The 26,967-nt window shown below is 34.2% G+C and overlaps 19 protein-coding genes and 4 pseudogenes across 23 annotated transcripts, besides 2 other annotated features; 11 read left to right on the forward strand and 12 right to left on the reverse strand.

The window, feature by feature from the left end:
- Positions 1-18,898: part of a mobile genetic element that runs on past the window's edge.
- TVAGG3_0942980 (repellent protein 1 family) lies at positions 46-516 on the reverse strand (the record flags this gene model as incomplete). Its single annotated transcript, XM_001298545.1, has 1 exon — positions 46-516. The coding sequence occupies one exon, from the start codon at positions 514-516 to the stop codon at positions 46-48; it is 471 nt and encodes a 156-aa protein (XP_001298546.1).
- TVAGG3_0942990 (uncharacterized protein) lies at positions 547-1,887 on the reverse strand (the record flags this gene model as incomplete). The annotated part of the gene is made up of 1 exon (XM_051252976.1): positions 547-1,887. The coding sequence occupies one exon, from the start codon at positions 1,885-1,887 to the stop codon at positions 547-549; it is 1,341 nt and encodes a 446-aa protein (XP_051078550.1).
- On the reverse strand, positions 2,149-2,577 carry TVAGG3_0943000 (uncharacterized protein; the record flags this gene model as incomplete). The annotated part of the gene is made up of 1 exon (XM_051252977.1): positions 2,149-2,577. One exon carries the CDS (start codon positions 2,575-2,577, stop codon positions 2,149-2,151), a length of 429 nt encoding a protein of 142 aa, XP_051078551.1.
- TVAGG3_0943010 (uncharacterized protein) lies at positions 2,623-2,883 on the forward strand (the record flags this gene model as incomplete). The annotated part of the gene is made up of 1 exon (XM_051252978.1): positions 2,623-2,883. The coding sequence occupies one exon, from the start codon at positions 2,623-2,625 to the stop codon at positions 2,881-2,883; it is 261 nt and encodes an 86-aa protein (XP_051078552.1).
- TVAGG3_0943020 (uncharacterized protein) lies at positions 2,908-3,765 on the forward strand (the record flags this gene model as incomplete). The annotated part of the gene is made up of 1 exon (XM_051252979.1): positions 2,908-3,765. One exon carries the CDS (start codon positions 2,908-2,910, stop codon positions 3,763-3,765), a length of 858 nt encoding a protein of 285 aa, XP_051078553.1.
- TVAGG3_0943030 lies at positions 5,024-6,182 on the reverse strand (annotated as a pseudogene). Its single transcript has one exon. A coding segment is annotated over exon 1 (1,159 nt).
- Positions 7,134-8,291, reverse strand: TVAGG3_0943040 (organellar and viral DNA polymerase type B; the record flags this gene model as incomplete). Its single annotated transcript, XM_051252980.1, has 1 exon — positions 7,134-8,291. A coding segment is annotated over one exon (1,158 nt), but the record flags the coding sequence as incomplete, so codon positions are not given.
- On the forward strand, positions 8,571-8,855 carry TVAGG3_0943050 (uncharacterized protein; the record flags this gene model as incomplete). The annotated part of the gene is made up of 1 exon (XM_051252981.1): positions 8,571-8,855. A coding segment is annotated over one exon (285 nt), but the record flags the coding sequence as incomplete, so codon positions are not given.
- TVAGG3_0943060 (KilA, N-terminal/APSES-type HTH, DNA-binding family) lies at positions 9,143-9,949 on the reverse strand (the record flags this gene model as incomplete). The annotated part of the gene is made up of 1 exon (XM_051252982.1): positions 9,143-9,949. The coding sequence occupies one exon, from the start codon at positions 9,947-9,949 to the stop codon at positions 9,143-9,145; it is 807 nt and encodes a 268-aa protein (XP_051078556.1).
- On the reverse strand, positions 10,291-11,232 carry TVAGG3_0943070 (organellar and viral DNA polymerase type B; the record flags this gene model as incomplete). The annotated part of the gene is made up of 1 exon (XM_001320219.2): positions 10,291-11,232. One exon carries the CDS (start codon positions 11,230-11,232, stop codon positions 10,291-10,293), a length of 942 nt encoding a protein of 313 aa, XP_001320254.2.
- TVAGG3_0943080 (uncharacterized protein) lies at positions 11,406-12,068 on the reverse strand (the record flags this gene model as incomplete). Its single annotated transcript, XM_051252983.1, has 1 exon — positions 11,406-12,068. One exon carries the CDS (start codon positions 12,066-12,068, stop codon positions 11,406-11,408), a length of 663 nt encoding a protein of 220 aa, XP_051078557.1.
- On the reverse strand, positions 12,356-13,156 carry TVAGG3_0943090 (integrase core domain containing protein family; the record flags this gene model as incomplete). Its single annotated transcript, XM_051252984.1, has 1 exon — positions 12,356-13,156. One exon carries the CDS (start codon positions 13,154-13,156, stop codon positions 12,356-12,358), a length of 801 nt encoding a protein of 266 aa, XP_051078558.1.
- TVAGG3_0943100 lies at positions 13,461-13,819 on the reverse strand (annotated as a pseudogene). Its single transcript has one exon. A coding segment is annotated over exon 1 (359 nt).
- On the reverse strand, positions 14,000-15,020 carry TVAGG3_0943110 (keratin-associated protein family; the record flags this gene model as incomplete). Its single annotated transcript, XM_051252985.1, has 1 exon — positions 14,000-15,020. A coding segment is annotated over one exon (1,021 nt), but the record flags the coding sequence as incomplete, so codon positions are not given.
- On the forward strand, positions 16,428-17,116 carry TVAGG3_0943120 (annotated as a pseudogene). The gene has a single exon. A coding segment is annotated over exon 1 (689 nt).
- Positions 17,216-17,953, reverse strand: TVAGG3_0943130 (uncharacterized protein; the record flags this gene model as incomplete). Its single annotated transcript, XM_051252986.1, has 1 exon — positions 17,216-17,953. One exon carries the CDS (start codon positions 17,951-17,953, stop codon positions 17,216-17,218), a length of 738 nt encoding a protein of 245 aa, XP_051078560.1.
- Positions 18,899-26,967: part of a mobile genetic element that runs on past the window's edge.
- TVAGG3_0943150 (keratin-associated protein family) lies at positions 19,191-19,833 on the forward strand (the record flags this gene model as incomplete). Its single annotated transcript, XM_051252987.1, has 1 exon — positions 19,191-19,833. A coding segment is annotated over one exon (643 nt), but the record flags the coding sequence as incomplete, so codon positions are not given.
- On the forward strand, positions 20,068-20,774 carry TVAGG3_0943160 (annotated as a pseudogene). The gene has a single exon. A coding segment is annotated over exon 1 (707 nt).
- TVAGG3_0943170 (integrase core domain containing protein family) lies at positions 20,815-21,489 on the forward strand (the record flags this gene model as incomplete). The annotated part of the gene is made up of 1 exon (XM_051252988.1): positions 20,815-21,489. The coding sequence occupies one exon, from the start codon at positions 20,815-20,817 to the stop codon at positions 21,487-21,489; it is 675 nt and encodes a 224-aa protein (XP_051078562.1).
- Positions 23,038-23,766, forward strand: TVAGG3_0943180 (organellar and viral DNA polymerase type B; the record flags this gene model as incomplete). Its single annotated transcript, XM_001297925.1, has 1 exon — positions 23,038-23,766. One exon carries the CDS (start codon positions 23,038-23,040, stop codon positions 23,764-23,766), a length of 729 nt encoding a protein of 242 aa, XP_001297926.1.
- Positions 23,917-24,255, forward strand: TVAGG3_0943190 (KilA, N-terminal/APSES-type HTH, DNA-binding family; the record flags this gene model as incomplete). The annotated part of the gene is made up of 1 exon (XM_001297926.1): positions 23,917-24,255. One exon carries the CDS (start codon positions 23,917-23,919, stop codon positions 24,253-24,255), a length of 339 nt encoding a protein of 112 aa, XP_001297927.1.
- TVAGG3_0943200 (organellar and viral DNA polymerase type B) lies at positions 24,616-25,117 on the forward strand (the record flags this gene model as incomplete). The annotated part of the gene is made up of 1 exon (XM_051252989.1): positions 24,616-25,117. A coding segment is annotated over one exon (502 nt), but the record flags the coding sequence as incomplete, so codon positions are not given.
- On the forward strand, positions 25,405-26,689 carry TVAGG3_0943210 (organellar and viral DNA polymerase type B; the record flags this gene model as incomplete). Its single annotated transcript, XM_051252990.1, has 1 exon — positions 25,405-26,689. A coding segment is annotated over one exon (1,285 nt), but the record flags the coding sequence as incomplete, so codon positions are not given.

Raw genomic sequence — 26,967 nt, forward strand, 5'->3', positions numbered from 1 at the left:
AATCAAATAAAAATTTTAATATTAAATAAAAATAACGTTATTTTTTCAGTAAGGAAACGCAGGAGTTTTACAATTTATTTGAGGAGTAGGTTCTGGTTTAAATGTTGGAGTTGGTTTAGGAGTTGACTTTTGAACAGGAGTTTGTACTTCCATAGGTTCAGGAGTCATTGAAGGTGTTGTTTGTGAAGGCGTTGGTTTTGACGTTGGTTTTGGCGAAGGTGTTGGAGTTTGTTTAACTTCAGCTACTTCAGTATTATTTACAACATTTGCTTTATTTCTTTTCAACATCATAACTGCTACTGCTGTAGCTAGCAAACCTAGTGGGAGACCATATTTTATATAAGGACTTGACCAAATGCTATTTTTGACAGGAGCTGGTGGAACACCTAACCTTGGTGAGACTGCTCTTTGCCATTGTGCAGCTCGTAAGAAATATTCAATAGGTGCTCCATAATCGTTTGGTAAAGTTTGTTTCACAGATGGTGAAGGTTCACGAGAGCTTGATGAAGAACTCATTTATAAGCTTTAAAAATAAACGTTCATCCTTTATTCCTCACTGTCGTCCGCAGCTAAGTTATAGTCATCTAATCTTATTATTGGGATTCCATTAGCACGCACCTGAATGGCAAAGCAACAATCCCTCATAAATCCAATAAGTGGCTTTGGTACATTTTCAGTTGCTAGTTCAATAGGTCCTTTAACAGACAATTTGTATGTTATTGGAGCAGTAGATGTTTGACCTTGCTGGAAGCAAAAGTCCACTTCTGTTGGAAAACCACATAAGAAATGTGTGTTGTCATAGCTATCCCATTTATGTTCCACACTACCATCATCCACCAATGACCTCATAACATCTTCATTAAATCCTATCATATCATTGTTTGTATTGCAGGCGTTCGCAACCATTTCATAAAATACAGGTCCATATGATTTTTCAGGTTCTGCAGGCATATTTCCATAAGCTCCCATGGAAAGCTGAAGATATTTAAACTTAGGGTTCTCAAAATTAACATAATAGTTGTCTTTCTTTCTAAATAGTGCCCAAATACTTTTAACATTAATAGGCGTATAAGCTGCTGTAAATGTTGCACTTGAACTATCTGTATTCTTTGAGAATGAACCGTCCATAGGAATCCAATCCATAACTTTAACAGGAAAACATAAAGCCTCGTTTGTATAATGTTCTACAAGTTCTGTATAAATGTTAGGGTCTAAAGAGAATGACTTTGGATGAATAAAACATTCATTAAAATCCATCTTTGTTCGAAATAGTTGCTGGGTTACAGTTGCAATAGTAACTGTTCCACTAGCTTCTACTGCCTTCGTTATCATAGTGAATGGTTCATTCCATGGAACAAATTTATTTGTCGGTGGATTTGAATCTGAAACAAATGCAACTTTAAGAGTTGGATTGAAAGCAATGATATCATTTACAGATATAGATGTGCATTGTAAGGCGTCGCTACTGAACTTTACTTTAAGCTGAATGTTTCCTTCAAAAGCTGGAATAAATCGAATAGCTTCTAATGGAAGGAATCTTCTAACAGGAATTCTTAAACGAAGCTTAAAATCAAATGATTTTCCTGCTGTAATTGGACCACTAACAATTTGTCCTGTTCTGCATGTTCCCGAATGACTCCATACATCTTCATGTCGAGTCTTTGAGAAAACATCTACTTTCTTTATTTGTTCGGTAGTTTGTGAGTTTGAAGTTATATATGCTTCTTCTCTTGCGTTGTCTTGAGAATATACGATACGACCATTTGCAAGGATTTGATATCCAGCAACTGCATAGAAAGCGTCATCGAAACCAATCCAAAATCCTGGTGGGTTTGTTTTATTGGAACCTGAACCAATTTCTTTATCTACAATAAATTGACCTTCCATTTTATATGTAATGAATGTATTGTAAAGGTCCAACATATTTTCACCAGGAGGTGAGAGATTGAATGTTACCCATGTGTTATCTTTAGCAGTTCCAGGTTGTGATGGAATCTTTGCGTCAGAATATTTTCTATTAGTGTCACCAATTTGAACTGCATTGTCTATGATATCGAAATATGAGCGAATCTGATGAATATGCTCTGCTGGAGTAAATTCGTTTAACTGTTCGTTCTGCATGTCTTTACTTCAGATAAAAATATCTATTTACTTCATTATTCTCACTCTTCTTCTTGGCATTCGTGGTGGAAGTTGTTTCTTGACATTTTCAATGAACTGTACATTCTCTTTTGTCTCAACTTCTTTCACTGGTGGGTCAGGGTTCTTTGACTCGGTTTGTTTTTCAATGAAATTCACGAACTTTGCAATAAGCTCTTGGTTCGTTATTGAAAGTACATCTGGCTTTTTTTCTTCTGGTTCTATTGACTTTTCAGTTTGAACAGAAGGTTTTATATGGGCTTCGCCCTCGGTGCCATGCACCTTAATACTGTCGCTCTCTGCATTTGCTAATGGAACCTTTCTTTTTCTTACGTATATTTTACCATCTTTACTCTGACTTACGTAATAGAAAGGATGTTGTATTCCTCTTGCGTCATTTAATATAATAGACTCTCGCTCTGATTTTGACAAGCTCATTTTACATCGGTTAAAGTTTTAATTTTGTTTTTTATCTGCAGTTAAATGACTCAGACAAGCCCTACGGACAAGACCCAAGGGGTCATAGATGTTGAAGCATTGAAGAAAGAAATTCGTGAGCAAATTTTATCCGAACTGAAGGAACAAAAACAAGAACAAAAGCCAGAGAGACCAAAGAGAAAACTTAGTGAAAAACAACTTGCTGCATTAGCTGCTGGAAGACAAAAGAACCCACGTTTGCTGGCGAAAAAAGCTAGAGAAGAAGCTGAAGCAAAAGCTAAAGAAGCTGAAGCAAAGAAAGAGTAAATGGGTTATTTTTATCGGAACTAAATGTATAGACAAATACCTTTATCTGTTGCGTTCAGTAGTGAAAACCCTGACGTGAATATAAAAGGCAACAGAGTAACGTTTAAGTTTCCAACAGACTGGATTGTGAACATAAATGAAGAGAAGTACATTGGCATAACATCTATGTATATAACACGTGCTTTCAGAAAGGTTGACTTTATACTTCAAGTCGAGATAGAAAATGACGAACAGTCTTTAAGCGCCCAAAACATTCACATATACAAATACTTTAAAGACGATACAACATTGCAACAATGTATGATTTCATTTAATGAGATGTTCGAGAAAAAGTTCAACATTGAAGTACAAACTTTACAGCCTTTACGTGAGTTTCTTGCACAACTGAAAGAAGAAGGTAGTCAGCCACAACTTATAGACTTTCATTATGAATTTAATGAAAATGAAGATGGAACACATGACTGTCAGTTTGTTGTATTCTCACCATTCAATGAAGTCGCTAAAGAGAAAGAAAATCCATTACGTATAAGATTTCAAATCTCTGAACCAAGTGATGATTTCAAGAATGTTTTCAATTATGATGCAATGCTTCCGAGGAAAAATGAATTTTCAAAGATTGTAACACCTGGCATTTGGGATAGAAAGCAAGCTATATTATATTCAAATTTAAGTAAGGAAGTTGAAAATGAGTTCATTGGTCATACAAGAACTTCACCACTTCCTAACCCTAAATACTATAAATTAACTGGCTTCAATCGTGAGTTTTGGATAGACATGTTCTCCACTCATGACCATAACTGCCCAGTGTTCTTACCTCCAGACCATAAGGACTGTCTCTACATTGAAGCACAACTCTTAAACTCTACAATAGCTGTATTGTAAAATCTACGCTAGTTTTATTTTTTCTGAAAATTTTTATTTGAGTGAAAGGCATGGAAGGTGAAGGACATTGGCAAACACTCGAACATGACAATGACTATGAAATCTTTTCAGAGTACCCTTATCCAATTAGACGTATAAGCAATAAAAGAGTTGTTAGTGAGTTTGACCAAGGAGATGGTTATATTTGTGTAAATTTAAACAAACACAAGCTGATGAAACACAGAATAGTTGCAGAAACTTTCATTCCGAACCCTGAAGGACTTCGTGAAGTAGACCATATAAACAGAGACAGAGGAGACTTTCATATCTCGAACTTAAGATGGACGACAAGAAGAGAAAACATGAGAAATATTTCTGGTTCAAATGGCTATTGGTTTGACATTGTTGACTCTCTTCCTGAAGACGCTGTTGAAATTATACAATACTCATATCACACGTTAGAGAACTACTACTATGTCCCAAGTGAAGATGCCTTTTACTATTTCATGGGAACTCAATACAGACGAATGAATGTCTTAAGACAGTATAACAAAGATTATATAAACATTACAGATGTAGAAGGAAGAAGAACAAAGCTGTCTATTGCAAAGTTTAAGAGAGACAATGGTTATACATAAATGACAAAAATATATGACCTCATTATTTTTATCACGAATGACCTCATTGCTGACAAAAATAAATGACCTCAGAACTTCAACTTACGAAAAAAGCTTGTTTTAGTCGTTATTGAGAAGTTAAACTTTTCCTCAAAGCAGGTGTAGCAGACTTACATAAGTCAAATCCAATCTCTTGACCGTCATAAAGTGCTTTGTAAAGTTTCATTAAACTGAACTCAGAGTCTTTGTCATATGTTCCAACAGGTATGTGAATGTTCTTATCTTCATTGTAATAGCATTGTATAGCTTCAGGAAACATTTCATTTGCTGTTAAAGCAAGGACGTCTTGTTTGACACCTTTGCAACGTGCATGGAATGCAACTTCATTTAAATTCGTTATGAGTAAGTCTATGTAGGTCTTCTTTCCACAAAATATTGACTTGTATGCTAAACTTTGTTTTCCAGGTGTTATTTCTGCGAAGTCAGAATGAAATTGACCAAGGTTCTTTCCTATAAGTTCGCGACCGTATCTCTTCTTAAACTCTGCTGCAAGCTTTGGTATGTCTTCATTGAAAATATGCATGCTATCACAGTCCTGGTAAAATATTTGAAGTCCCATATCTTCTGCAGTACAGAATACTTCATTCATAATATTTCTTGACATAGATAGAATATTAACACCAAGTGGACAGAAGTTAAAGTGTCTGCAAATGCTTTTCGTTAGCTTGAAAATAGTTTTATCTGAACCATCCAAACCTTCGAACTTCACTATATGGTTGTATTTCTGATGGCATATCTTATAGCATCTTTGTCATTTACTATGGTTATTTTTGACTCAATAGGAGATAGAATAGTTTTGCCATAAATACTGTTCAGAATGAGCTTTATATTTTCTTGCAAAGGATTTCCTTCTTTCTTATACTTTAACCTTAACTCAAACAACTTCTTTACTTCATCTCTTATTCTAATATCTCTGTTTCCATCGTAATAGTATCCTTGCAACACTTCACATTTGACACCTTGATATTTTATGAGGTCTTGTAATGTTATATGGTCAACATACATTAAACAGCAAGTGTTTGAACTTCTGGGAACGTTAAGTTCTGGATTTAGTTCAGGGTCACAAACTATTAAAGGAAAGTGTCTATGTATTCCAATCTCTGTTATCTTAATGAGAACAAAGAAGCCAGACATAAACTTTTCACCAATGGGTTCCTTTTGGTCGTCATCGAATAAATGTCTCATGAGATACTCTGTGCTTAACATTTCTTTCTTCATAACCTTTGGAATACCTTCTAAAGTATAAAGTCTTGCTATAGCTGATGGATATAATGAAACAGCGTCGAAATCAGCAATGAGTTTCTTTTACTCTTTTGTTTCATGTTATCTGACAACATACATCTTCCACCTTGAATGCATCTCGAAATAAATTCTCTTGGTTTATTTGAGAGGTCATATAAATTTCCATTCGGGAAGTACACTCTGTTCTCAAATAATTTGTTAGCAATTGAACAAATACTAACGTAGTCATAAACGTTTAAATCAAATTCTTTAATATGTCATTGCGGAACTTAACAAAACCTTCTCTTAAAATTCTTACATCTTGTTTGCAATAAAATGTGCTATACTTTTCTAAGTCGAAGTGGTTTTCATCTATTCTGCAACCTTTGATGGAATCTATGTTTTTCATGAACGTATCCGCATCCGGATAAACTTACATGCTTCAGAAATGACACCAGTTCTGTTGTCATTTGCTAACAAAACACTGCTGTAGTAGTTGTATGGAAATACTTCTTTCGGTCCTGTTTGTAAGTTAAACATAGCAGGAAATAGTTTAAGCTTCTTATTTATAACACTGTAAGAGTCTTTTATAATAATTGCCCTTCCTTTATATAAGCCAGTTATTTGCATTGTTCGTGAACCTTTAATGATGGGAGTTCCTTTCACTTCTGTCATGTGTCTTAAGATGAAGTTTATATCATAACTGAGGTTATGGAAATATATTAAACTCTTGTCAGGAAGTCGCTCCAAAAATTCTGTTGCACAGTTCTGACCCCAAATGCTTTCACTCACTGAACCATCTTCACTGTCATAACATATGTTAAAAGCTTTATGAAAGCCATCGTACTGCACTCAAAGTCAGCAAAGAAAACGTGCTCAGGAATGAACTTGCACTTATTTTTATTTACTTCTTTTGACTCGGCTTTCTTCTTCAGTTGTACACAATACTTTGGAGCATATGTCAAATCTTTAAATGGTGCAAGGTTCTGTTTATATAAGTCAGTCGTATATGTGAAAAGTTCTCCATAAGAAATAGGTTCGAAATATTTGCACTCCCACAATGTTTTCATAACATCCCATAACGGTGTTGTTCTATCATAACGAACTACATATTTTTCTCTCTCTTTGTATAAATCTTCATCTGTTTCTCAATGTTCATTCCACCACACTCCTTCAAGATTTCTATATAGTTGCGAATGAAATATGTTGTCATTGGTAATCTTTCATTTAGCATGTAGTGGTCTTCAACAAGAAGTAAGTCAATAGTTCGAACAGTTTTACATTCTTTTGGTATGTATCTCTTTATTTCATTATGTCTTGAGTCATTGAAATAACCAATGGTAACATTAAATGCTATACCTGTTGCGTCAGAAATTTCTTGTACTTTACTTTGAGGAAAGTCTCTAACACGAATGACTTCTCTCATGTGGTCAATAGTCTCCATCTACTCCAGCCTGAATGCAAGCATAAACGAAAACAATTGTCTTCTGTCATAAGTGCTGCAGTTCTTTTGTTCAATTCATTGAAGATTTGGTAGCGCTCAAGATTTATAGGTAATGTGCAAAGATACTTCCAGAACTGACCGCTTCTCTTCTTATAAAACTTCTTTTCACCATTATCTTTCCAAAAGCTTTCTATAAGTGCTGGGTTTCCTGTTTGCTTAAGAGCTTCCAAAATGGCTTTCTGGTCATTTGTCAGTGTGCTTTCATCTCTATATGGTCTCTTTTTTGGTTTGCCTTTCTTTACATCTGACATCGTTAAGCCTTCATATTCTGTTAAATCATACATCTTTATTTCAGTAAGATTCTTTATGTTTGTCAAGAAGAAGTCATAGTGCATTTCAACAATACCTGCAGCATTTGCTTCTATCTCTGATATAAAGTTCTCCTTCAAGAGCTGATGTAGTAATGTTCCAATATTATTGAGGTTTAACGTAGAACATTCATACTTTCCACCAAGTTTATAACATACCATCCATCTCTGTTGTGAGTTTATTTTAATTTTCTCTAAGAGTCTCATGAAAACCTTACCGAAATGTTTGTGTAAGTAGTCTCTGTTTGGTTCATCTAAAGCTTCGATGTTAAAGTCAATGAGTCTATTGCCTGACTTCACATTTCTCTTCCTATTCTCTTCATCTTTCTTTAACCATCTCTCACCTTCTTTTGGTTTGTCGTCAATGGAACGAATGACATCGTTAGCTTTGCGAACTTGTTCTATAGCACTTTTAAACATCTCTCTTCTCTGTTGTTTCAGTGTGTCGTCTCTTCTTCTTGTTTCACCAACGTTTGAGTTCGTAAGTTCAAACATCTCTTGACGAACGTCATGAGAAAGAGCTTTACGAGTATGACCAACGTTCGCATTTGTTATGTCAAACATTTCTCTTCTTACTTCATGAGGTACTGAACGTCTATGATATAAGTCAATAGCAACGTCATTTAAAGGAAATGCTCTTGCATGGACTTCGTCCTCGCCGCGTTGCGGCTTTATGAACTCATGAATTCTATCATAACTTATTGCACCATTATAGTCATTGAGGATATCAGCGAGTGCTTTTTTGTTTGTTGCGTAATGCTTTGCAACATCTATATTAGCTTCTGTAAGAAGTTGTTTTATTTCCGAGTGTTCTAACTTAGACAACTTCCGATACATCTTTAGTAGGAAATAAAAAAATATTTTTTGAAAAAATTAGATTAGATTTTTTAAAGTTATTTTTCAAAATAATTTAATATTTTTATTTTAATGAAACACATGCAAGATTGCAAGTTCTTTTCATACAATGCTCTCGCTACTGCCATCAAGAATGAGTTCAATGGTGCTGCAAACGTTAATGTTATCTTTAACAAGAAGTTTGTGAAAGAATCTAAGTTTGGTCAGTATGTCAGACCATTAGCTATCGTCATTGACCGCAAACGTTATACTTCACAAGAGTTAGCAGTAGTTTTGAAACAAAAGAGTTTCTTCGTGAATGTCAAAGATACTCATTATACTGTCATAAAGAACTCTAACATTGACTTCTTCAGTATTGCTTTAAATCTTTCCGAACAGAAAGAATATAAGAAAGGTGAAACAAATGTGAAATATTATCCTTCATCTCTGAAGACAATAACGAACAAAGATGTTATACAGAAATTCTTACCAAAGGTTGAAGAAGCTTCTATTGACATTGACGAAGGAAGTGAAATGGTTGAAGAAATTGACCCTGACGTTATTTAAGCAAAAATATATTTTTGGTTAGTCTTCATATCAATATTTTACAACAATTCCCCAATGTATAAACTTTTCATACGCTTTTTCATAAGCTTTATATACCTTCAGAAATTTTGCATAATCTTTAGAAGCATTTAGATATTGTTTAAATGCTTTGTATATCTTCAGAAATTTTGCATAATCTTTTACATGTTGTTCGTTCTCTTCTTCTGTCATGAGTTCCGAATATTCTAAATTCATGTTCTTTCATATGAGATAAAATTTATAAAAAAATAAAATTAGCGTAGATTTTTTTATTCTTCCTCTTTGAAGTTATCGAAATATTCTGTTATTTTTTCCTTCAGTAATGTTAAGCCTTCTTTGAATGTAAGTATTGTGCAACCTTTGATGTCATAGTGTGTTTGAGGTAACGTATCTTGAACTATTTGTTTCACATCTTCATTCTGAGTCATTGAAATCGGTAAGTTTTCGCGATAGAACCAATTTCTGTCAGATTTGTAAATCTTAGCAAGGTCGTAAAAGCTTTTATTGTTTCTTCTGACTAAATGCAACATAACCATGTCACTGTCTTCTTCTTTCTCCAACTCTTCAGTATAAATCATATACTTATAGTTCTTTTCCTTTCCTTTTGGTACCGAACGTGGTATTCTTTTCTGAATGCTTTTGTCTTTTGCTTCAAGCTTGTTTTCCATCTCTTCACGTTCTGCTTTATATAGTTCATCTAACATCATGAAAATATAACAAGCATAACGAGGTGAAGCCCACATTGCTACAGCATTTACTAAAAGTCTATGAATATAATAACCTTTCAAACCAGGAGCCAAATTCTTGCGATTTTCGTACGGAATCTCTTCTCTCGGTTTTCCGAGGGAAGCAATCATATGAGGAAATTCTTCTAAAAGTTCTTTTGTCTGTTGGTTTTCAAACCAATGATATGCTTGCTTTGTAGAACGAAGAGCATTCATTATACTTTGCATTTGGTACATATCGTCTTTGACCGAACGAATGAGACGTAACTGTTTGTTATACTGTATGTACTCGTATTCTTCATTTATAGCTTCATGGACTATAACTGTTGTTGTGTTCTCTGATGTTGACATTACTGTCTTTACATACAAAATAAAAAAATAAATAAAAATAAAACTAACTTTATTTTTCTAACTAATGAAATTCATTATTTTTGTGCTGAATTCAGCAAAAATAATTTTTAGGGTAGATGGTTAGATCTAACCTCATTTCTACACTCATTTCTACCCTCATTATTTATAACCGTTTTACATGGTAAACGTTATTTTTTAAATTTTGTGAAAACTCAACGGTTTGACACGTGCCCTAAAAATTATTTTACTCAGAATTTTGTTGCTGAATTCAATAAAAATAATGTTTAGGGTAGATGGTTAGATCTAACCCGATATCTACCCTCATTTCTACCCCAGTTATTTTATAACCGTTTTACATGGTAAACGTTATGAATTCGTGAGACTCTAAACAGTTTTGTAGCTTCTATTTCTTCGCTGAGGATATCAAAAATTTTAACGATACCGAAAGTTTCTTTATACTTCTTCTTGACATCAGATAGAAGGAAATCGTCAGCAGTTGGATAGTTTTTGTTCAGAAATTCTAACATGTCCATTTTATCTTCTGCTGGTTTCTCTGCCTCCCTCTTTAAATCTGCATAGTCGTTTCTCATACGTTCTATCTGTTTTACTGAATAGTTATATTTCCTAATTGCTGCTTTACATTTAGAACATTGCGGATTCATTTTTGCGTTATATTCTGAAACCTTACCTGCTAAAACAACTAAGGCGTCAATGGTTTTCTTTAAATCTGAAGCAGTTGGTTTTATCTGTTCATTCCATACCTTACCTCTTCTATCTTTATCTCTTATCTGCCATACACATTTTGCAACTAATGAAACAAAGTTGTCGTATGTCTTAAACTCCCCAGATTTATATATGTCAGAGATGTTCTTATATACCATGTCGCAATCTTTGTCCATAACTTTATGGTTGCAATGATATCCTAGAAACTCATAATTTACCTTTCGTATGAACTTCTTTATTTCTACTGAGTCAGTTGGTTTCACTTCTATTTCATCGAATTCAGGAATAGTGAGCTTTTGTTGTTGGATTTCAGGCAATTTGGGTAAATGGTCAATAATGTCCTGCATGTCATAAAGATATTCTTCATTTTCTTCATCCTGTGCGGTACAGTCTAAATTACTTGTTAAAAGTTCTTGCTTTATTCTTTGTATTTCTGTTTCGAAAGTAAATGAAGAAGGAATGAAGCTTTTCATCTCTACTAACATAGATGTTGGATTCATGACTAACGAGTTTGGTGCTGTTGTTGTTTGAATTGTTGTTGTGCCGATTGTTGAAATCATATCTTTTATACAAAATAAAAAAATAAATAAAAATAAAACTAACTTTATTTTTTCTGTCTTAAGGAAATTCATGAAAATTCAAGAGGGTAGAAATGAGGGTAGAAATGAGGTTAGATCTAACCATCTACCCTAAACATTATTTTTGGTGAATTCAATAAAAATAAATGGTTCATTTACTCACAATATTTTTGTACAAAACGACCCCAAACTTTTAACTTCTTTTCTGCAGCTTCTAATGCTATCTTAGCGAGTTCATATTCGCTAAATTCTCTCTTTAAATCTTCTTGTTCCCATTGGTCTAGTTCGTATGGAGAATCTCTATAACCATAACATATCTCACGTTCATGTTCTAATTGTTTTTCATGCATTTTTCTAACTTCTTCTTCAAACAAATGTTTTGCATTCTCTACTGTATCTTCGAATTCTTCTTCATCTAACTTCTCATGAACTTTCTTGTCTATGGAGTCCATAATTTTTCCAACTGCTATGCAATATTTTGGAGAAGCCCACATTGCTATATAGTTTATAAGTCTTGGGTCTACATACGTTCCTCTAACCGGTTTGATTTCATCAGGAATTCCTGCATGAATTTTGTATAAAAAGCAACCGCCGGAATTCGGACTGTTGCTATATTCTTCACAAAACGCCTTATAATACTCTTCCCAGGACTTATTTTCCAACAACTTTCTAAAGTCTTTCCTAAACTGCTGACACATCTTTGTTGCATTAATGTAACCATCCTTGTCTCTACGTAAGACTTCAATACCGTTATAAGTGCCTTTTGTGAATGTTTCGCCATTATATTTGTTAGTGAATGTTTTTGCTTCGACTGACATTTCTGTTCTTACATACAAAATAAAAAAATAAATAAAAATAAAACTAACTTTATTTTTTCTGTCTTAAGGAAATTCATGAAAATTCAAGACCTTTGGGTCTCGCCGCTTAGCGGCTGAGGGTAGAAATGAGGGTAGAAATGAGGTTAGATCTAACCATCTACCCTAAACATTATTTTTGTTCATGGGCTATGCCCCGCCGCTTTGCGTCTTAATGTTAAAATAAATGGTACCATTAATGATATCATGACTGTTCTCGTTCATGTCTGATTTACATCTAATGAAAAAGTTTAGAAGAATTTTCTTATTCTTTCTGGCTTATTTTTATCTTTCCAGTACTCCCGCTCTAATGGTCCCAGATGAGTTGGTTTAGATTCTCTCAAGTTCTTAGATGGTATAACATCTTCAACGCCTCCTTCATATCTTACTTTATAAGTGTCATCGTTTATGTTATAGCCAAGTATTTCAATAACCACTCCTCGCTTTGCTTCGTCAATGGTTTCAGCAAGTTTGCCATTACTACTTTCAACTAATTTATGACGAGGGTAAAACGCAATAGAGTCGTCAGCAGCTTTTATAAGATATCCATTACCTTGCGTAGAGTCTACGATATAATAATTTCTACTTAACCTTAAACGTTTCTTTGTCAACGGTTTGTTGTCAAGAACTACACGAACTTTTGTACCAGGAATGAGGGTAAATTGTGTTGAATTTCTGATATTTTGTGTTTGGCTTCGTTTCTTTTGTATATACTTTTCTTCTTGTTGTTGTGTCATTGAATTTGGTGTATGTCCTGTTGTAGAATGTGTTGAGGAATTATATACTTCGAGAAAATGTTTCATTGTTTCTTCGGTAAAGTCTCGCTCTTGATTTAAATCTCTGAGCGTTCTTATGAAGCGGTTTATGATGCCGAGTATGTTATGGTTATGGTCTTCAGTAGTGTAGTGAGTTATGTTATGCTTAATGAGAAAATCTGTGATTTCATTGCTGAGGTATGCACCGTCTTGGTCTGATGTTAAAGTACTTGGGTTATGTTCTGCTACAAACTTTTGTAAAACTCTTAACACTTCACGAGTTCCTTTATTCCTCATTGGATATGCATATGCTTTACGAGTGTTAACATTTATGAAGATGAGGAATGGTTTATGTCCTCCTTTTCTGCTTTGAATGAGAGTGTCAAATTGGTATGCGTCAGGAGTGTTGGAGTAAATTGGTAAAAAGTAGTCGTAAGGGTTTATTTTTGTTTGATGTACAACATTTTTGTCAAAGAACTTTTTAACTTCAGCTCTGTTAGTAAATCCTCAACTCTTTGCAGCTTCATTGAACTTCTTAAATGACCTCCATGGATGTTGTTCGAATACTTCTTTCAAGCTCATTTATGTAAAAATAAAGATTTTAAGCTGTACGGTACCATGCGAATACAGTCATAAATGGTGGCATATAATCTTCACCCGAGCCTGTTGGATTTGTTGTGAAAGTATGGACATGATTTCCTCCTGGTTCAGTTGGTCGAAAAGTCTTTTTTGCTGAATTGTTATAAGATGGAGATAAAACATCATTGCCAGCTTCATAGTCTGAGTTGTATAATGGGTGGTCTCTTAATGAGTGGCTATGGTCGCCAGAAAAGTTTGTAGTTCCTGTATGAGTGTGCGCAGGTAAGTTTGCTTCAGTAATTTTCTTCGAACCTCCTGTTTGCTTTGAAGAGTTAGCACAGTATAAGAATTTGTCTACAATCTGCTGCCATGTACCAAAACCCAGAACTGTTGCGGGATTTGTTGAGTTCATTGACGTATAAATAGAACCTATAGGATATAATGTTTGAAGTATTTCAGTCTTTAATGTTTGAAGCTCTGTTTTGTCTGCTTTCTTATCATATAAATCTTGAGCAGTGAATTTAACATTATTTTCATCATCCATGACATAAACATTTTTACAGCTAATTTCTTTCGTCGTTGTTATGTTTTCATTCGATGTTAAACCTTGTGGAAAGTTAGGAGGTTTATAATATAATGCATCCCCACCAGTTCCGCCAACCGTTCCTTCAATACTTTCTATAGCAACAGTTGAGAAGGAGTTATGTGTATGTTCTTTATCTGCTTTTTTATCTAACATTGCTGGTAGTTCATGTGTTTCAAAGTTTCTGACATGACCTTCAATGTTCATACATTTGTTATTTAAGGAGTTTAGTGTATCTTTTACGCTTGTACTTGGATTCTCTAAAGGTGCACTTGAACCAAGGGTATAGTTCAATATTATGTCGTCTGCTCTAACAGTAGTGAAGGATTCGTGTGTATGGTTCTTGTCAGCTTTACTATTTAATGTAGCTTGAAGTTCATTTATATCGGAGATATTGTGTTTATGAGATTTCAAAACTTTGTTCGTTGCGTCAAGTTCATCTTTGTCAGCTTTACTTTTAATAGCATCTTCAAAAGTTATTTTTGTCTTAACTCTCAATGTAAATCTTGGTTCAACTAATACACCGTTAACAAAGAAGTATGAAGCATAAATTTCATTGTTATAACCAAATGCTTCTGGTGCTTTACCTGTGTCATACTGTACAGTACAGTGTATGTCATAACCTTTAGCACGAATGAATTTATATCTTCTTTCATTAACATCTTCAGTGCTTATTTGTTCATCCTGTATTAAATATCCGTGGTAGTCCGTTATAATTTGTTCGTCTGAACTTATATAATGAACATGGTTTTTATCTGCTTTTTCGGCTAATTTCTCTTCTATCTCATTTATTTCAAGTTCATGCCTACCACCACCTCCTTCAGAAGTATTTTTCTTCAGCTCTTGAAGAACATCCACTTCACCATCTTCGGTGTCAATAATGAGACTTTGTGTTAAAACTTTTCCTGTCTTAATGGATGTTTGTAAAACTTCTTCTTCACCGTGTTCGGGGTCATGGTCGTCATCATATCTTGTGAAATCAGAGATGTTGTCATACATTAAGCATATCTGTCTCAAAAGTTCTGCTATTTGAAACTGGAACGAAAGATATACAGAACTTTCATCATCTCCTAAAGTCAAGTCTGCTTTCTTAAGTATTTCTTGAATGTATGCAATGAGAACAGAGTACCTTGGAAAATATTCGAACAATATTTCATTAGCTGTTGGTTTTGGTGGTTCTTCTGGAGTTTCTGTTGTTTCAGTTCCTTCTGTAGGTTCTGTTGGAGTTTCTGCATCTCTTGACTTCAATGCTCTTGCTCTCAAAGACCTAAATGTTAGAGCACCAGGTTTTACAAAGGACTTTATAAATGCTTTAATAGTTCCTGGTAAGTTATTGTTAGCATTAAGTAAGTTCCTTATGCTTCCATCATGTACGTCCATAGCACTATGTAAAAAATCTATACTTTTCTTGTAGTCAGCAATAGACTGACTGTGATTTTTAAAGATTTGTCAATACCTTTAAGCCAATCTTCATGCATGTCTGATACTGAGCCAAGAATATCATTTGCTTCCTTTAGTGTATTTTGTGCTTCTCGTAAAGTATCCAATCCCGTACGTGCATTGTTTGCTATACGTCTTACAGTATCTATTTGACTCCTTGTTTCTTGCATCCAACCAGATAAAGTTTTAATAGTATCCGAACCATTTGAAATGAAGTTCAAAGCATTTTTGTCATCTAAAGCTTCTTCACCAAGTACTGCCCATATCTTTCCGATTTGGTATTGAAGAACTCCATATGAAGCAGCTGTTAAACCAGTATTTATAAGGTTCCATATCCATGATTTAGCAGTTTTTCCATCCTTTCCATCTTCACCATCCAAACCGTTTTCGCCTTGAGGTCCTTGTATTCCTTGTATTCCTTGTGGTCCTTGAGCTCCAGTGTCACCCTTCTCTTCTTTCAGTTCATCTTTATGTTCGTTATAATATTCTAATGTCATAAGGTGTACATCATTACTGCTACCAGCAACGCCGAGAATTTGTTTCTCATTCATGACTAAATTCTTTAAGCATTTAATGTTGTCGTCAAATCGAAAGCTCTTTAACAATTCAATGAGAACATTTAATACTTTCACTAATGAGGCATCTACTGTAGAATTTATATATTGCACCGTTCCATCATTTATGATGGGAACTTGCTTGTTGTAATGAATGGGTCATAAGTGTTAAAAGTATCGAAATCAATGACTTTTTTTAGTTTTTCCATCGTCAATGACTAAATCATTGCCTTCCACTGTTAAAGTTGAGTTTTTCATTTACTAGTTCATGTGCTCTTCTTGCTTCATTTGTTTCATACGCATATGCAGCAATAGTCATATTTTAATGAGAATAAAATGTTGTTCTATTTGCAAAGTACAGACCCAAACGAATACGGAATAGTAAAACTACAAACAAACTTAGGTCTTCAGAATGAAGCGCTTGCTTTCAGAGTTGTTGACTTCAATACTATCGCAACTTTTGTCATAACAGATGAAACAGATTTCATAGAGATTGAAATAGATGACAAAAGAAGTGTTATAACATTTCCTAACAGAGCTGGGTATAGAATAGATAAAATTGCTGGAGTGTTAAATGCTCTCATAAATGAAGAAACTATTGACAACATAGATGTCGAACTCTCTTCTGAGGGAACATTGAAGTTCAGTTATGCGAAGAAGTTTAAGATAACACGAATGAGTCATAGAGTTCAATTGCTTCTGGGTGCATACCATATGATATTTCCTTTGAAAAGTGTTGACAAAACGATTGAGATGAAATCTGTTCCATACGTATGTTATGGCAACTGTTTGTACATTGAGCCAAAAATAGCTAATGTCACAGGTATTTCGGGAGTTAATAGTAAAGGTTCAGTAGAATATAAGTCTTTCTGTTATGAAGTAAATTCAATGTTCATTCCAAACGTTCCTGTCATAGCAACTCATTTAGGTAAATGGGTTCGCATTAGTCCTCATAATTTGAAAGACATGCAATTCAGACTTGTTGACTTTCAAGGAGAGCCTGTAGAACTGAAGGCACCAGTGCGAATGACTGTTGAAGTAGACTTTTTAGATAATATTAAATGCAACAGCTTACAAGAGAACTCAGAGCTAAAAATATAAAGTATGAATGTTATGTATTAGGTCATGAACTTTGGTTGTTGCTGTTTGATGAAACAAATGAGTTAGTTATGTCAGTCAAGAGAACAGAAAAATATTGTGTTAGTGAAAACTGCACCAAGTCAATAAGATTAGGTTTGCATTATGAAGATGAGTTCGATACTGTTGAAGAAGTTTTGGATAGATATTACAAATTGCTAACTTGAAATTTTTTTGACTGACGGCGCAAAGCGCCAAGACCGAAGGTCCTGACTGCTTATAGTCAGTAGATAGTTTTGTATACTCGTTCGAATATCTATACTTAAACTCAACTCCTGTAGTTCCTGGTGTTTCAATGATGCGGATGTTACCTATTTTCATAAATATTGGCGTTTGACCACAGCATTCGATTTCAGGGTCGAGATAGTCAATGACACATTGTTTCCCTGTTATTCGTGATATAACATTTTCAAGGTCCTCCTTTGTTAGAATTATTTGGTTCTTGCTTATAAGATTTGTCAAAAGCTTCTTATCGTCTTTGAGTAAGATAGTTTGGTATAACTGAAGAAGGTAATGGTCTACGTTATCTGAAGGATTTGTTTGAACATTTGTGTAAGGGTTGTCGTTGGCTTCTCTTGAAAGAACTTGGTCCAGTGGTGGATACTCTAACTTAACATCTGATGTAGCGTTAGCGTTTGAAGCTGTGTTTAAATTCACCGACTTAAGATCTGGTTCTTTTTCTTTCAAACACTCTGAACTATAATTCTTTATGACAATATTGTTTGTCGTTCGTGAGTCAACATTTGATGTTGGTTCAATTGGAACATTAACGGCACCAGCTAAGATGGATTTGCTTCTCATTTCATATAGAATAAAAACCTTTTATATGTATGAAATGAACAATATACTCGACAAGGGTTTGAATGTAAAGCTAACGAATGAAAATATTGTTGAATTCACTGAGACAGGAGCTGTGTATAAAGATGTAGAACTACTGAACAAAAGAGCAAAGGGAAGAAGCAGGAATATGAACAAAGGGTGGAAACCTATAAAAATTTATGTCAATGATGGCTCAGAAGGTTCAAACATAAAGTATGCAGAAAGTTATAGAGTTTATGCTCTCAAAGGTGAAAAGCCTTCATTTAAGAACAGCTATTCTAACGCATATCCTCAAAAGCTAACGGATGGGAAAGTGGATGATATGAATGACAGCAAAAATATTAACAGAAATGGCGACAGAGATGCATGGAATTTGTTTACCATCAGTCAATTGAAGGTTAAACTTTAAAACAATGTTGGTCGTTCCCATGGAATATTTTTGACTTTAATGGTATTAGTCATGATATGAATCTCAAGGTATGAACGAGGAGAGATGAGAGACTTATATGCTTCCCAAATTTCTTCAAAAGGTAATGTTATACCTGACTGTTTCCAAATGAGTTCAATATCATAGCGTGAGAAACCTTGAAAGATAACAAAGTCAGTTATGAGACGTTTTATGTTTAAAGCTAAAAACCTCCATGTTTGCATAAGTATTGCTACAGTTAAATGGTAATGTCTGACTTTAGTTATGATGTTAGCTAATGGTGAGTCAGGCTTTGAAACTAAACCTTTTCCGGCGAAGTCGTCGCAAACGAGCAGAGTGTTTGAAGGATATTTTTTGAAGGGGTATTTTGAAAGTTTTGATAGAATGTAGTTTGTCAGTCGTTTCATATCGTAAACTCCTGAGTACTGACGTAAGTGGTGTTTGTCAATAATTCTTTCCATTTCCTCAGAAGTCTTTTGCATTCCTGACTGTATGAACTCAGTATACATATCAAGTGTACGGAGGCACTGCGAGCCTCCTTACACCTGATATGTGAATTTGACACTTTACAAAACTCCAACAGAAGGAACTGAAACAACAGAAACTCCAGAAGAACCACCAAAACCAACAGCTAATGAAATATTGTTCGAATATTTTCCAAGGTACTCTGTTCTCATTGCATACATTCAAGAAATACTTAAGAAAGCAGACTTGACTTTAGGAGATGATGAAAGGTCTGTATATCTTTCGTTCCAGTTTCAAATAGCAGAACTTTTGAGACAGATATGCTTAATGTATGACAACATCTCTGATTTCACAAGATATGATGACGACCATGACCCCGAACACGGTGAAGAAGAAGTTTTACAAACATCCATTAAGACAGGAAAGGTTTTAACACAAAGTCTCATTATTGACACCGAAGATGGTGAAGTGGATGTTCTTCAAGAGCTGAAGAAAAATACTTCTGAAGGAGGTGGTGGTAGGCATGAACTTGAAATAAATGAGATAGAAAAGAAATTAGCCGAAAAAGCAGATAAAAACCATGTTCATTATATAAGTTCAGATGAACAGATTATAACGGACTACCATGGATATTTAACACAGGATGAAGAAGTGAAGACGGAAGATGTTAATGAAAGAAGATATAAATACATTCGTGCTGAAGGTTATGACATACGTTGTACTGTACAGTATGACACAGGTAAAGCACAAGAAGCATTTGGTTATAACGATGAAATTTATGCTTCATACTTCTTTGTTAACGGTGTATTAGTTGAACCAAGATTTACTTTGAGAGTTAAGACAAAAATAACTTTTGAAGATGCTATTAAAAGTAAAGCTGACAAAGATGAACTTGACGCAACGAACAAAGTTTTGAAATCTCATAAACACAATATCTCCGATATAAATGAACTTCAAGCTACATTAAATAGTAAAGCTGACAAGAACCATACACATAAATCCTTCACTACTGTTAGAGCAGACGACATAATATTGAACTATACCCTTGGTTCAAGTGCACCTTTAGAGAATCCGAGTACAAGCGTAAAAGATACTCTTAACAATTTAGATAACAGATGTATGAACATTGAAGGTCATGCCAGAAACTTTGAAGCATATGAACTACCAGCAATGTTAGATAAGAAAGCCGACAAAACTTATGTAGATGAAAATTATGCAAAGAAGTCGGAAGTAAATGCTGCGCTTAATGGAAAAGCCGACAAGAACCATACACATGAAGAATTTCAAACAATCAAGATTAAAGAAATTAAGGCATGCATCGAAATAGTAACAAAAACAGGAAGAAACGGTGCAACTGTACAAGAACAACGAATTTATCCTCCTACTTTTCCTAATGGTTTAATAACAAACAATATAAATATTGTAGAAGGCAATAAAGCTATAAACGTTAAACATGAACTTCTAACAATGAAGGCCCAGATTCTTCAAACCATATATCCTGTTGGTTCTATTTATACGTCAATGAATTCAACAAATCCAGCAAGTGTTTTAGGTTTTGGTACGTGGAAGCAGATTGTAGATAAATTCTTATACTGTGCTAACTATTCAAAGCAAACAGGAGGTTCGAAGAAAATTAAAGAAGCAAACTTACCTGCGCACACTCATACAGGAACAACAAACTTTTCTGGCGACCATAGCCACTCATTAAGAGACCACCCATTATACAACTCAGAATATAGAGATGGCAATGATGTTTTATCTCCATCTTATAACAATGCAGCAAAAAAGATTTTTCGACCAACTGAACCGGGAGGTAATCATTCACACACTTTCACAACAAATCCAACAGGCTCGGGTGCAGATTATATGCCACCATTTGTGACTATATTCGCATGGTACCGCGTTCAATGAACGCGCTTGAGCCTAGAATAAAATCTTTAACTTTACATAAATGAGCTTGAAAGAAGTATTCGAACAACATCCATGGAGGTCATTTAAGAAGTTCAATGAAGCTGCAAAGAGTTGGGGATTTACTAACAGAGCTGAAGTGAAAAGGTTCTTTGACAAAAATGTTGTACATCAAACAAAAATAAACCCTTACGACTACTTTTTACCAATTTACTCCAACGCTCCTGACGCATACCAATTTGACACTCTCATTCAAAGCAGAAAAGGAGGACATAAACCATTCCTCATCTTCATTAATGTTAACACTCGCAAAGCATATGCATATCCAATGAGGAATAAAGGAACTCAAGAAGTGTTAAGAGTTTTACAAAAGTTCGTGGCAGAACATCATCCCACTTCATTAACATCAGACCAAGACGGTGCATACCTCAGCAATGAAATCACAGATTTTCTCATTAAGCATAACATAACTCACTACACTACTGAAGACCATAACCATAACATACTCGGCATCATAAACCGCTTCATAAGAACGCTCAGAGATTTAAACCAAGAGCGAGACTTTACCGAAGAAACAATGAAACATTTTCTCGAAGTATATAATTCCTCAACACATTCTACAACAGGACATACACCAAATTCAATGACACAACAACAAAAAGAAAAGTATATACAAAAGAAACGAAGCCAAACACAAAATATCAGAAATTCAACATAATTTACCCTCATTCCTGGTACAAAAGTTCGTGTAGTTCTTGACAACAAACCGTTGACAAAGAAACGTTTAAGGTTAAGTAGAAACTATTATATCGTAGACTCTACGCAAGGTAATGGATATCTTATAAAAGCTGCTGACGACTCTATTGCGTTTTACCCTCGTCATAAATTAGTTGAAAGTAGTAATGGCAAACTTGCTGAAACCATTGACGAAGCAAAGCGAGGAGTGGTTATTGAAATACTTGGCTATAACATAAACGATGACACTTATAAAGTAAGATATGAAGGAGGCGTTGAAGATGTTATACCATCTAAGAACTTGAGAGAATCTAAACCAACTCATCTGGGACCATTAGAGCGGGAGTACTGGAAAGATAAAAATAAGCCAGAAAGAATAAGAAAATTCTTCTAAACTTTTTCATTTTGTTGCTGAAAAAATGACCAAATTTCATGAATTTTCATAAAAGATAAAAATAAAGTTAGTTTTATTTTTATTTATTTTTTTATCTCATATGTAAAGACAGTAATGTCAAACATTGAGTTTGAAACAGTTAGAAAGATTGACAATGACACCAAAGTGGTTAGAATTGGTGATTTAAACGTAAGATACTGTAAGAAATACAACAAATATTCTTTGTCAGACATTATAACACCTTCTGGAAAGAAAACAAAGGACTGGGTTAGAATTGCTTCTACTCAGAAAATTTTGACAAGAAATCCTGAGCTCATGATATCGGTAAGATTCTATGGAACTACAGCATATCTCATTGACAAAAGTCTTATACCAATAATTCTTCTGTGGATTGACCCTGTTGTTGGATATAACTTCATAACTTATGGTTCATTCGACTCAGAACGTTGCAGTGAAGGCTTACTTTACATCGTTCAGAAACCGAAGGACTTCAATACAAAGAGATATAAGATAGGAAGAACATATAATATAACTCAAAGATATGACTCTACAGTCAATAGAGTCAAGGTTGTGTTCGTTAATGATATGAGAGCCGCAGAAACAGAACTACTCGAAAAGTTTGAGAAAATGTATGGTGCTCCCATAAAAGGTAAAGAAACGTTTGAAGTAGATGAGATAGATAAAGCTATAAAATTATTTGACGAAGTTGCTGAAAAATACATGTAAAGCGTTTATTTTTGTCTTTTGTGAAAATTCATGAAATTTGGTCATTTTTCAGCAAAAATAATTTTTAGGTGAAGAGGTGAGAGTTCACCTTTTTTTCACCTCTTTTTTTCACCCTCGTGAAAATTCATGAATTTCCTTAAGATAGAAAAAATAAAGTTAGTTTTATTTTTATTTATTTTTTTATTTTGTATAAAAGATATGATTTCAACAATCGGCACAACAACAATCGGCACAACAACAGCACCAAACTCGTTAGTCATGAATCCTACGTCAATGTTAGTAGAGATGAAAAACTTCATTCCTTCTTCATATACTTTTGAAACAGAAATCCAGAAGATAAAGCAAGAACTGTTAACAAGTAATTTAGACTGTAGTGCGAAAAATGAAAAAAATGAACAGTATCTTTATGACATGCAGGACATTATTGACCATTTACCCAAATTGCCTGAAAACCAACAACAAAAGCTCACTATTCATGAATTCGATGAAATAGAAGTGAAACCAACTGACTCAGTAGAAATAAAGAAGTTCATACGAAAGGTAAATTATGAGTTTCTAGGATATCATTGCAACCATAAAGTTATGGACAAAGATTGCGACATGGTTTATAAAAATATTTCTGACCTTTACAAATCCGAAGAATTTAAGACATACGATAACTTTGTTACATTAGTTGCAAAATGTGTATGGCAGATAAGAGATGAAGATAGAAGAGGCAACGTATGGAATGAACAGATAAGACCCGCTATGTTTGAGATGAAGAGAGCAATTGACGCTTTAGTTGTTTTAGCTGGTAATGTTTCAATGTATAACGCAAAAATGAATCCGCAATGTTCTAAATGTAAAGCAGCAATGAGGAAATATAACTACTCAGTCAAAGAGATAGAAAGAATGCGAAACGACTATGCAGACTTAAAGAAAGAAGCAGAAAAGCCAGCAGAAGATAAAATGGATATGTTGACATTTCTTAATAAAAACTATCCAACAGCAGAAGATTTCCTTCTGTCTGACGTCAAGAAGAAATATAAAGAGACTTTCGGCATGATTAAAACATTCGATGTACTAAAAGAAGAAATAGAAGCTACGAAATTGTTTAGGATTTCAAATATACATCGTACAATTCATGTAAAACGCTTGTGAAAAAACAGGTGAAAAAAAGGTGAACTCTCACCTCTTCACCTAAAAATTATTTTTGCTGAAAAATGACCAAATTTCATGAATTTTCATAAAAGATAAAAATAACACTAATTTTTTCTAACAAAAATTTTTATCTCGTATGTAAAGACAGTAATGTCAACATCAGAGAACACAACAACTGCTATCGTTCATGAAGCCATCAATGAAGAATATGAATACATACAGTATAACAAACAATTGAGACTCATTCGTTCAGTCAAAGATGACATGTACCAAATGCAGAGTATTTTGACAGCATGTTTTGCTCCAGAGAATAAAACACCAAATGAATGGTTTGAATTAAATAGCACTCATGAACTCCTCAGTGAGTTTGAACATGTAGAACTTAAAAAGATGTACCAAGACAGACAAAACTTACCATCACATCTAAAAGGTATATATGTTCATAAGTTCCTAGTTAGTTCAATAGCAATCTTGCATGTGTTTCATTAAAATAAAAATATTAAATTATTTTGAAAAATAACTTAAAAAATCTAATCTAATTTTTTCAAAAAATATTTTTTTTATTTCCTACTAAAGATGTATCGGAAGTTGTCTAAGTTAGAACACTCGGAAATAAAACAACTTCTTACAGAAGCTAAGATAGATGTTGCAAAGCATTAAGCAACAAACAAAAAAGCACTCGCTGACATCCTCAATGACTATAATGGTGCAATAAGTTATGATAAAATTCATGAGTTCATAAAGCCGCAACGCGGCGAGGACGAAGTCCATGCAAGAGCATTTCCTTTAAATGACATTGTTATTGACTTATATCATAGACGTTCAGTACCTCATGAAGTAAGAAGAGAAATGTTTGACATAACAAATGCAAACGTTGGTGAAACAAGAAGAAGAGACGACACACTGAAACAACAGAGAAGAGAGATGTTTAAGAGCGCTATAGAACAAGTTCGCAAAGCTAACGATGTCCTTCGTTCCATTGACGACAAACCAAAAGAAGGTGAGAGATGGTTAAAGAAAGATGAAGAGAATAGGAAGAGGAATGTTAAGACAGGCAATAGACTCATTGACTTTAACATCGAAGCTTTAGATGAACCAAACAGAGACTACTTACACAAACATTTCGGTAAGGTTTTCATGAGACTCTTAGAGAAGATTAAAATAAACTCCCAACAGAGATGGGTGGTATGTTATAAACTTGGTGGAAAGTATGAATGTTCTACGTTAAACCTCAATAATATTGGAACATTACTACATCAGCTCTTGAAGGAGAACTTTATATCAGAGATAGAAGCAAATGCTGCAGGTATTGTTGAAATGCACTATGACTTCTTCTTGACAAACATAAAGAATCTTACCGAAATAAAGATGTATGATTTAACAGAATATGAAGGCTTAACGATGTCAGATGTAAAGAAAGGAAAGCCAAAAAAGAGACCATATAGAGATGAAAGCACACTGACAAATGACCAGAAAGCCATTTTGGAAGCTCTTAAGCAAACAGGAAACCCAGCACTTATAGAAAGCTTTTGGAAAGATAATGGTGAAAAGAAGTTTTATAAGAAGAGAAGCGGTCAGTTCTGGAAGTATCTTTGCACATTACCTATAAATCTTGAACGCTACCAAATCTTCAATGAATTGAACAAAAGAACTGCAGCACTTATGACAGAGGACAATTGTTTCGTTTATGCTTGCATTCAGGCTGGAATAAATGAAGAAACTATTGACCACATGAGAGAAGTCATTCGTGTTAGAGACTTTCCTCAAAGTAAAGTACAAGAAATTTCTGACGCAACAGGTATAGCATTTAATGTTACCATTGGTTACTTCAATGACTCAAGACATAATGAAATAAAGAGATACATACCAAAAGAATGTGAAACTGTTAGAACTATTGACTTACTTCTTGTTGAAGACCACTACATGCTAAATGAAAGATTACCAATGACAACATATTTCATTCGCAACTATATAGAAATCTTGAAGGAGTGTGGTGGAATGAACATTGAGAAACAGATGAAGATTTATACAAAGAGAGAGAACAAATATGTAGTTCGTTATGATAGAACAACACCGTTATGGGATGTTATGAAAACATTGTGGGAGTGCAAATATTTCGAACCTATTTCTTATGGAGAACTTTTCACATATACGACTGACTTATATAAACAGAACCTTGCACCATTTAAAGATTTGACATATGCTCCAAAGTATTGTGTACAACTGAAGATGAAAGCTGAGCCAAAAGAAGTAAATAAAGCTAAATGTAAGTTCATTCCTGAGCATGTTTTCTTTGCTGACTTTGAGTGTAGCACTGATGGAGTTCATAAAGCCTTTAACATTTGTTACGACAGTGAAGATGGTTCAGTGAGTGAAAGCATTTGGGGTCAGAACTGTGCAACAGAATTTTTGGAGCGACTTCCTGACAAGAGTTTAATATATTTCCATAACCTCAGTTATGATATAAACTTCATCTTAAGACACATGACAGAAGTGAAAGGAACTCCCATCATTAAAGGTTCACGAATAATGCAAATAACTGGCTTATATAAAGGAAGGGCAATTATTATAAAAGACTCTTACAGTGTTATAAATAAGAAGCTTAAACTATTTCCTGCTATGTTTAACTTACAAACAGGACCGAAAGAAGTATTTCCATACAACTACTACAGCAGTGTTTTGTTAGCAAATGACAACAGAACTGGCGTCATTTCTGAAGCGTGTAAGTTTATCCATGATGCGGATACGTTCATGAAAAACATAGATTTAATCGAAAACTGCAGAATAGATGAAAACCACTTCGATTTAGAAAAATATAGCTCATTTTATTGCAAACAAGATGTAAGAATTTTAAGAGAAGGTTTTGTTAAGTTCCGCAATGACATATTAAAAGAATTTGATTTAAACGTTTATGACTACGTTAGTATTTGTTCTATTGCTAACAAATTGTTTGAGAACAGAGTGTACTTCCCGAATGGAAATTTATATGACCTCTCAAATAAACCAAGAGAATTTATTTCGAGATGCATTCAAGGTGGAAGATGTATGTTGTCAGATAACATTAAACAAAAGAGTAAAGAGAAACTCATTGCTGATTTCGACGCTGTTTCATTATATCCATCAGCTATAGCAAGACTTTATACTTTAGAAGGTATTCCAAAGGTTATGAAGAAAGAAATGTTAAGCACAGAGTATCTCATG

The sequence above is a fragment of the Trichomonas vaginalis genome, chromosome I (genome assembly GCF_026262505.1).
Source record: "Trichomonas vaginalis G3 chromosome I, whole genome shotgun sequence".
Taxonomy (NCBI): Eukaryota; Parabasalia; order Trichomonadida; family Trichomonadidae; genus Trichomonas; species Trichomonas vaginalis.